We start from the raw sequence: 10,215 nt of genomic DNA on the forward strand, positions 1-10,215 counted from the left end.
TCTGCAGAGAAGAATGAGAGAAACTCCCCAAATACAGGTGTGCCAAGCTTGTAACATCATAGCTAAGAAGACTCAAGGCTGTAATCAATTCCAAAGGTGCTTCAACAAAGTACTGAGTGAAAGGTCTAAATACTTATGTAAATGTGATATTTCAGTTTTATTCATGTATTTTATTGCTTTGTCATTATGGGGTATTGTGTGTAGATTGATAAGGGGGAAAAAACAATTTAATCCATTTTAGATTAAGGCTGTATTGTGACCAAAATGTGGAAAAGTCAAGGGGTTTGAATATTTTCAGCACGCTAAAAACACAGAGCCTAATGTTAGCTAGCTAGCTGCTAGGAGAATGTCATGTCATGCCATTGGAGGAGTGTGTGAGTGACTTTTTCCCCTCCTATCGTTTTTCGGTGGCTATACACAGCTAGAGATGCAGCTGTCATTTGGTTAGCTAGTAAGAACTTTAACGATTGTTATCCAGTTAGCATATCCCTTGGATTCGCAAATTCTCTATCGCTATATTCTAAGATTTCAGAGCACAGAACTGCTGAATTTACTAATGTGCAACAGCCGCTGAATATGACCGGCACCAGTAAACACAGGCAAAAAAAAGTAATAGTTTGTCAAGAACTCTCTAGATAACATGTAAACAGCCTACCCAGCTCTGCTATGGCGAGGAAAATGGTCAGAGTGAGGTGTTCTCTCGTTTGTGTCTTGAAGTAGCTAGCTAGCAAGCTAGCTAACTTTAGCCAGTTAGCTTCGGTGCTTGGTTGGGACAAGCATGCATTGGCAGGCAAGCTGCATAAGCACGAGGAGGCTACAATTCCCCATTGTTTATCAGTGCGATTTTGATGGCCAACTAGCTGAAAAAGTTTGAGAGGGTTTATCTAATGTTCCTTCATTAGATTTTAGCTCATCTCGCTCTGGCTAGCATTAGTTGTTGATCTTGTTGTTGTTGATGTGTATTTACATATTTGCAGAAATCCATTCAGGTGCATTTTGTGGATTTTGTCGAATGCGTTCAAATTATCGTAACTCGCGCTGTTGAAACTGCCTGTAAACACACAGTCCAGTTCAACGTGCGTGATGGCAGGCCTGTGTGGCAAATCGCATGTTTCTATAAAGGCCTACTGGAGCTCTGATTGGCTATAGCGCACCGGTCTGTGATTGGCTATAGCGCACCGGTCTGTGGCTATAGCGCACCGGTCTGGACAAGACAGATGTTTTTATTCAGTTTTATTTACTGCAGTGTATTTTAAATTGTCCAAACGCAAGGCCGCTTTCCCACTCCATATTACTATAGAATTTTCACAAATGCCTTATTAGGTAATTCCCAAACATTCTAAGAATTTATGAAAACAGGAAAATAGCCATATCTATTTTTAAAAAGTATCATTCTTCCTGGGGGTGTATATGAACCGATTTTTGTAACATTTCATGTTGCTAATATGCTGTCAGATGGCTAACAGCAAGCGCGCTGCAATAGAAAACACAGTTCCACTCACCAGATGATGCTCATTTGAAACTTAATGTCTTGTTGAAAGTTCATTTTGATAACACCTGCTGCAAACTAGCCAACAACAATGGGGTATTTTTAGTGTTAACCCTTTCCTTTCCAACAAAATCTGAAGACATTAAATCAGAACATCATTGAAAATATCATTATCATTATTATTTTATAAATACTTAGCCCTTCTCTGAAGGCGTAGAAGGCCCATTGTTCCCCACTGTGTTTGGGTTAGTAATAATTTGTAGAATGGCTCTATTTTCCCTCAGCATTCATTTTTTTACTGTTCTGAATGTCTAAAGAATCCATACTTTGTTCTGAAATATGAACACAGAAATACTTTGAACTCTTATTATGGTGGTGATTTGACAAAATGACAATCATGGTCTTGAATTGGGCTCACATTTTTCTTGTCTCAGTCTTTACTTGGTCTCGGACCCTTTGTCCCACTCCCGGTCTCGGTCTTGACTCTGACTGGATTTGCTCCAGTCTTGAATCGGTTCTTGCTTGAGATGGTCTCGAACACAACACTGCATTTTACTGCTCAAGATGAACTATAATACAAACACAGACAGTATAGTATGTGTGGCTTTTAAAAATGAGAAATGGCGCTAGGGGAGACACTTGACTAAAACAGGATCATGACTCAGCCTTTCAGCGTTTTCAGACATTCCTGAGTTCTCGTGGCAGTCTGAGAAGTAGGACAAGCACCTGACGTAAGGATAAGTCTTCTCCAAAACATTGCCAGCTGGGGAGGAATAGCAGAGACATTGGGACTGGGGAATGAGGGAAGGGGAAGAGGGGTGTCAAACTACTGCCAGATAAGATTTCCTATTCAAACTGCCAAGTATACAGTTCAATTTAATGTAAACTCAACAAAAATATAAATGCAAAATAAGATTTTGCTGATTTACAGTTGATATAAAGAAATCAGTCAATTTAAATAAATTCATTATGCCCTAATCTATGGATTTCACATGACTTGGCAGGGGCGCAGCCATGGTTGGGCCACAAAAGGGCTAACAGGGATGTAGACAAAGATGCACAAAATTGAGAAATAAAAAGCTTTTTGTACATATGGAACATTTCTGGGATCTTTTATTTCAGCTCATGAAACATGGTGCACTTTACATGTTGCATTTATATTTTTGTTCAGTTTAGTTTGCTTTACAAAATAATTTGTAGCGTACATGTCATTCAAGATTCTAAACTGAAAGACACTGAGTGATTAACTAAAATGACTTGAGTGAACTTGGTTCCCCTCACCCATTGCGATACACTGCCGTATTTTCCCCACGTGGACTACAGAGAGTGGCAGGGCAGCTTGTGTTCATGCGTTTGCCCATAAAAGCCTGCACAGACTACAATTTTAGCAGTCTTATGACACGATTTTGCCGTCCGAGACAAAATTACCAGTGTAGCCAAATTCTTATGTCATAAATGATTGTCGGATGTCTTGGCTTGTTCAGTGTGACAGGAGCCGTACAAATACCCATACTTGCATCCTAAATAGCAGGCCGTTTGAGAATGCTAAAAAAGTTTAATAGTATGCAACATTTTGAAAATCAAGTATACTTTAAATGCCCGGATGCCATACTCATTTAGGCTTTGACAACAGCTGATCATTAGATATGGGGATGTGCTACCGATACCAACCAGTAGCAGGAAATAACGTAATCACGCTTGTTGCATTCTCAGCATGCCAAAATAATGTTTTACAGTATGTGATTTTTTTTAAACCTTTGGTTTAAATGCCAGGATGTTACACTCATTTCAGCTCTTCATCTAGTAGAATTCGATGCACACTTTTGCACAATGCATTGGAAGAGGTGGGCTGAGTGACTAGTTCAAGTAGCCAAACAAAACCAGGCTACTTATTTGGGAAGATGCTGAATAGCAAAGCTTCTGCGGTGGTGTTCAAATGTAGGCTAATGTAGTTTTTGTTCTCCTTAAAATGACCACTAGTATTGCATCGTTGGCTACATCTTTACCCAAAGTGGATCTCTGTTTTGTCATTGAAGTGTTTTTTTGTTCTCGTGGCCTTCATCAGCACAGGGGAGCTGAATGTGGCTGTATTATTGATGTCAAGTTAATCAGACCTTTTGATTTGAACTTATGGATTGGTTTAGTTTTGCATGCTAGGCTACCTATTTCATTTAAGGAGCAAGCCTTAGCTGTCATTCCGATCTTGTTCCCAATGATCGGTGCTTTAGTTTTGTTGCCGTTCATCAGATCTGAATTTGCTTTGCACCCAACTCTACACGTTTTTCTGCGCAATACCCTTTTGAGTTGAACAGTTGGTGTGTACTAGGCTGTACTAGAAACCAAAGTATACAGCACTTCGGTTTCTCTAAATATGAATTCAAACAATGAATGTATTCAGTCCTTTTTAAATAGGATAGACAGGCAATATGCACTAAAGTATAGGTAGAATGTGATAGGAATACTGAGAAGGCCTATAACTGCATTTCTATTCAGTTTAGATTCATCAAATTAGCTACGGCTAGTAAATGTGATGCAGGTCTGTTGAATTTGTCATACTTTTTACCAAATGGTACGTGCTAAAAAGTATGCGACAATGAGTACATAGTATGCAGTACGCTCTTACGGGTATCAGACACGGCAAGGGTCTTGGTTTGTCGACTAATTACCACTACGTGTGGTCATAGGCTCCGACAATGTTCTGATAGTTAGAAATGTTGAGCCTTTATTGTATAATGTGGCTGGTGTTACAAGATGATCCCTGTGACTGACCAATAGGAACACCGCCGGAAATGACACCATGCTGGTTTCTCAAACCAACAGATTGTTCTTTGATGCCATGCTTGAGACGCCCAGTTGACGTAGCCAGCCTACGTCGGTTGACATAACATCGAAAGCAAAAAAATTAAATAAGAAAAAGTACAAGCTGGCCAGGGCCCGGTTTCCCAAAAGCACTGGAAGTTATAATTGAGAACAGTTAAGTGCATTGTTAGATCTTTTTTGCCCTTCCTCGTAATTTTGTACACGATCTCCGCTAAACATGTGTCTGACCGCCGATAACTTCAGAACAAAATTGACTACAAATACAAAAAGGTTGTCAATGTCTTTACAATTGTTACAAAACAAGCAAAGGATAAAAGTATGCCTCAAGTGAAAACCGAGATTACTGTATAAAGTAAGCTACAAGCCCATTTCAAACTCAATTAAGACGCATGTTACGGCGGCTGTTGTAGAAACAATGCATCGGTAAAAACACTCGTAAGCCTATGTTCTATCGGGAAACGGGCGGTCAGTTTGATATGTAATGATCATTAAAGATACTGATGTACAGTGTGGGAAGGCTTTAAGCACATCATGCACATGGCTGTGTGCAGTAAACCTAAGCAGACATGTACAGTGAAATGGAGCTTTGACCTTAAAATTAAAGGGTTGGCAAAAGGCCAGCTAGCATGAGGTTGCTAGGACTTGTGTGAAAGTGTGGTCAGAGTAAACAGGCAAGCCATGCTCATGACTATCTAATGCAAATTAAGTTCTAATTTCATGGTAAGACACGTGACACCAGTCATACGTGATTTATAAAAATGTATTTGTGAGATCAATACATTCGAGAATTATGTACAAAACATACAAAAGCATTAAGTTAAGGTAGACAACTGTGCAGAACCTTTCATCAATAAAAATAAAATACTTAAATAAGAAATTGATAACCCCTAGAAAGTTCAAGTGAGGCAGTGAAAGAAAATAATAATTCTGATTCCAGCCCAGGTGTCTGGCCGATACCTGTGATAACGAGTCATTTTTGCATTTGCATGCACCACCACTCTACACAAGAAGTTACTTTAGGCATAAAAACATGGCATCCTTTCATTCATTAAACTTGCTGAGAGTTCCTCAGCTGCTCTAATCTGCTTTTCAACTGTTCACTCTTTTTCCTCAACTGCTCTTTCAACCATAACAGTTTCCGCTCGTCCGTTTGCATACTGAAAATGCACTCTGTCGCCTTTTTGAGTATGACCACTTTGGCTGCCTTCTCATTGCTCGCTACGTCCGGGATCTCGTCCCGTAATGCGAAAAAGCTCAACTTGAGCTCGTTTCGCCTTTGCCTCTCCAGCACATTGTGAGTCCTACGTTTGTCATTATCCTCAGAGTCCGACGTTCTGGGACTCGAGCACTTGCGGTTGTTGCTGATTTGCTTGAGTACTCTCCCACTGCTCTCAAACTTAATCCTCTTGACGGGTTGCTCGCTCCTCGTCGACGGGTGAGCGGCGTAGTTGTGTTGGTGGATGTTGACATGACACCGTTTCAGGACAAGGGGGCAGAGGTGTGAGCTGCTAGACATGTGCGAGTCTGACCTCCGTACAGACTTTCTCTTTTCCACTGTCACCACATCAATCTCTTCTTCCTCCTCCTCCTCCTCTTCCTCTTCTGTAAAAAAAATAGCATTTATTATCCATGTGGACTATATCACCATATCCATTCGATGACTTTGGCTCCCTGCCCCTCAATGGTGGAGTTAGTTTTCATGGCCCAGTTCCCCAGGTGGGCGGAGTCTGCTAATTTTAGACCATTCCATTGGTCTTTAACTGAAATCTCCACCCACCCGGTAACATAAAACGAACTCCACCATTCTGCTGAGCATTGCTGCACAAGGTGGGTGCAATGGCCAACCCCCCCACCCTTGGAAATTGAGGGAGACAGCTCCTTAAGCAAAAACCAGTGACATGGCAAACCCCATGCCCCACTTAAAAGCAGTACTCGCATAGTAGTGTATTAATACAAATCACAAAACATGCATAAACCAGAATTGCGTTATCACAACATGAGTATTATCTTTCTGCAAACGATATGCAGTCCAGCTATGAATAATTTAATTACAGCATTAACATGTGGCGCTAATACACACCTGAATCGCTATCGCTGCTGCTACCACTGTTCGGTGGAGTATCCAAAGGCAAATCCATGGCACACGCTGTAGTCGTTTGTGTGGGTTTAGGGTTCTCGGCAACCGGGTAAGGGAACAACACCACAGAAGGGTCAATGCATTCCGATGCGGAGTTGTTCAGGTCTTGCAGGTAATTCAAGTTTGGATTCGTGCTGGTTACTGTGCTAGCTTCCCCGGCCGCACTGGAGTCCTTCCTCGCTTGCAGCGTTGCTAGTCTCTCGGACACTACTTTCTCCAGTTTAGCGGCAGCCGAGAAACTGCTCCACATACAGTCCCGGATAATGATAGATTTGAGAAAAGACTGGGAGTAGTCCGCGTCACAAATGAAACTATGGTTCACCACGTCATCCCCGAGAAATTCCGTGACCATCTCCAACTGGTCTGCAGTCGAAGGGAAGAGGCTTGACAGAGAGGGTCGCCGGCTGGGAGAAAGCGGCGGTGTCGGCAGCAGCTCGAATTTCTTCCATATATCCTCGTTTGGAGCAGGGGGTTGGAGTTGGCTGTGATAGAAATGATCCTCCTCAATGTCGAAGTAGAAGTAGGGCTGGACCGAGTCATAGTCGTAATCATAGTTTTTACTAGCCATATTTGAGTTCAGCGGCATTGCGACTGCCTGTAATAAAGTGGGAGAAAAGAAGTGAGTCATGTTAAGATCTGCGTCAGATTCCAGCACGTGAGAACCTTACCTATCAGTTCATTTAACAGCCCGTCTCGAGCCTCGGGTGTTGGGAAATAATCGAACAATTATTGTATTGCAAAATCCATACATTTAAATGGCAAAACTTGGATGAACCCATTCCAAGAGCTCAGCAAGAACTAACGTTGGTTAACTAGGAAGCTAATCCAATGCATGCCAAAGGAACAGCTGTCAGTTTTAAAATAAACACCCGGCATTTCATGAGTCGATTTCGCAGTTACAGTCCAGCTCGACACATTACAATTTACAGTGAGAAGCCATATTAGCCGAGAGATAACTAGAGAAGTCTAGCATTTGACTAAGACGTCAAATTTCAATTTATTGACCAGTTCGTACAAGCTGTCAAAAACAACCATTAAACGGAATAAAGCATATTTTTACCGTAGCAGTGACACCACAAACAAAATACTTGTTAGTTGAGAAAACAAGCAGGCGAAATAAAACAGCCGAAGTGAAAGTGGGAGAAGTCGACACCGTTGTTGTAAAGTCCTTCGAGCCCAACGCTGTGTGTGTCTATAACACCCTGCTGACTGCAAGATTAACAACAGCTGCTCCCGCGGGTTTTAATACTACGGATTTTGTTTCTCACTCCGCCAAAACCCAGTGCTCTTTCCCGCCAAATGCACATTGCGTAGTAACATAAACACTAAATATGGGGATTATTTTGCACAATAGAAATTATCCCTCAACTTTATACAATTGGAGTATGTGTTTGATTTAATATAAGGGTGGAGACTTTTAGCCCAATGGCGCTGCTATTTGGGGAACTATTTTCCAGGGCGGAATCATATACAGTGTGAGTTTGTCGAGGGGCGTGGCCGTAGTAATTGCGTAGCTCCACAGACCAGACAGAAGAATGATAGTAAATGATGCAGTGGCTTGTTCCGGGAAAATTCGCTCACCGTTTTGTGCAGACATCTTTCAGCCAAGTGTGTACCTCCAAATTCTAATTAAATTGAATGGAGTCAGTGTTTATTTTGATATTTATGTTGAATCTAAGCGTTTTTTGTACACGTCATGCATTTGAAAGGGAGTTTTAACAATATGGGCTACACCATAGTATTTTGTTTGAAAGAATGAAATGAATAAATAACCTTGTGTAGATACAAGACACCACGTTAATGTGTCAGCTGGCTCAAATAAGGGCATCATGGTGCACTGTTTATTTGTCACAAAACTTCACTCATGGCTTCCTTCACCCTTGGACCTAGCTAGTAGCCTACACAGGGGCGAAAATCTGATATCAACCTTGGAGGGGACAATTACATTAAATTTTCTCAAGAGCAATTCCTGAGGGGGACACCAAAAGTAGTGCTGTAACACATAGCATACGTTGTTAAATGTATATTGAGGAACCATAATTCCTACAACTGGATAATTGATAGGTACAGTAGTTAACTGAAGGGTTTTCCCAACTTGTTCAAATGTTTAAATCATTATAATTCTACTACTAATAATAGTTATAGCAGTGCTCCTTACCAGTCCAGTATGTATGCAGGTATTCGTACTTACAACCAGCAATATCAAGAAAGGTCAGTAGGTGACAATGGTACTGTACACTGTATGGGTGTAGTTTTCATAAATACAATGAACATGGTGTGATCACATCTAAAAGAATCTCCATTGAGAACCATCACAAAGTTGGTCTCCGTATTGAATTGACCTTTTAATTTTACTTTTTCTGATACATTTATATAGTCATTAAATATGTGCACCTGGCCTGAGTCTAATACAATATCTTTGCAAGAACAAAAAGCTTAAAATAAGTACAGTTCTAAAAGCAAAATAACTACTTCAATGAAAAACCCAAATAAATCAAACAAAATATCCTTCAGTCAGTGTCTCAACTCTTCAAACAGCAGCTATGGACAAGTATGTCGCACAAAGTATGCAATTTTAAATAAAATAACATGAAATAAATCATTTGTAAGTGTACTGAAAACTACTAAACAAAAGAACAAATATCAATTACACCAGGGGTTCTCAAACAGGGGTCCATGGACTAATTGCAAGGGGTCCGTGAAATAAAAAAGTGTAATGAATGTAGTCAGTACCACAAGGTTTCCAGTAAGTTTACATATAATATAGAGGGGGTGGAGGTCCCTGAGGACCGCTCAAAACCTTGCCTGCCTTGCCTCAAAATATGCAGGGGTTCCAGTACCCCAAAAAGGTTGAGAACCACTGCTATACACACTACTGAACAAAAGAACCGAGCATATGTTTGCGGGTTTCCTCAACAACACATCAGTTGCCACTTTCGCAATGCCCTCGCCTGTTGTCTCAGACACCCTGTATAGCCCAATAAACTCCTTGTGAGGGACATGGTCATGGTCAACATAACGCAGACAGACATTCTCCTGTTCAGCACCAGAGACATCTTGAGTACCATCAACAATTAATGAAAATTGTACAATCGGAAGAGACCTAATCTCAGCTGCAATGCCTCGATTGACTATTGGCCATGATGTTCAGAATTTCATTCTGTGCTTTGGGGCCTGTGTACAATTGTGGTACGCTCTGTTAACCACTTCAGTAAAATGGGATCATCCTCTTCTGCCCTAAGTTTCAAAATCTGGTATAAATTCCCACTGTCATCCGTGTGGCCTCTAAAGGCTTGTCCCTGTCTTACTACATGCCGCACCGAACTAACAATTTTCATCAAGCAATGCCTTGCGTCATCCTGCTGTTTACCCCACGCGCTGGATAACTGGACACTGATTGGATTTAGCTGGTGTGCTGTTACAATTACAAAGTGGCGGTGGGTTTGGCAGTTTTGATGTGCTGTGAATTTTTCAATGGCTTTTCTCCAGTTCCTAAATCCTGCACTAATGAAGGCAGCATCTGCTCTTTGGCCAAAAGATGGCTGGCTTGAAAACCCTTGGCTACAGTGAAAACACAACACTCCTTTTATTGATGGATTATAATGTAGCCAGGGGAAATCGCGAAACCATCTCTCTTGAAACGTCAACACTCTGTTGGCAAGAGTTTGCGGTTCTATAAATTGTGGGTGTGGCTGATATGGTTTTGTGCCATCACTGAGGTAACTGGACAATGCTGTGCCACTGTCCCCTATACTGGTGCTGCTGGCAA

At 41.3% G+C, this 10,215-nt stretch overlaps 1 protein-coding gene across 2 annotated transcripts; it reads right to left on the bottom strand.

The window, feature by feature from the left end:
- Positions 1–2,585: 2,585 nt before the first annotated feature.
- On the bottom strand, positions 2,586–7,691 carry LOC139551151 (transcriptional regulator Myc-B-like). Of its 2 annotated transcripts, none has more exons than XM_071362571.1 (3): positions 7,507–7,691; positions 6,390–7,041; positions 2,586–5,911 (listed from the first exon to the last, which is right to left on the bottom strand). In XM_071362571.1, the coding sequence occupies exons 2-3, from the start codon at positions 7,030–7,032 to the stop codon at positions 5,358–5,360; spliced, it is 1,197 nt and encodes a 398-aa protein (XP_071218672.1). In that variant the 5' UTR covers positions 7,033–7,041; positions 7,507–7,691; the 3' UTR covers positions 2,586–5,357. The 2 variants fall into 2 exon arrangements, with proteins under 2 accessions (XP_071218672.1, XP_071218673.1); XM_071362572.1 differs by having other exon boundaries at positions 2,586–5,908; positions 7,507–7,674.
- Between the last annotated feature and the right edge of the window lie 2,524 nt (positions 7,692–10,215).

Source organism: Salvelinus alpinus, chromosome 23 (assembly GCF_045679555.1).
Source record: "Salvelinus alpinus chromosome 23, SLU_Salpinus.1, whole genome shotgun sequence".
NCBI classification, from domain to species: domain Eukaryota; kingdom Metazoa; phylum Chordata; class Actinopteri; order Salmoniformes; family Salmonidae; genus Salvelinus; species Salvelinus alpinus.

Coding starts and splice junctions, on each gene's coding strand:
- LOC139551151 (XM_071362571.1), bottom strand. CDS start 7,032: ATGCCGCTGAACTCAAATATGGCTAGTAAAAACTATGATTACGACTAT. Junction 5,912..6,389: donor CAGCAGCGATAGCGATTCAG/GTGTGTATTAGC, acceptor TTTTTTTTACAG/AAGAGGAAGAGGAGGAGGAG.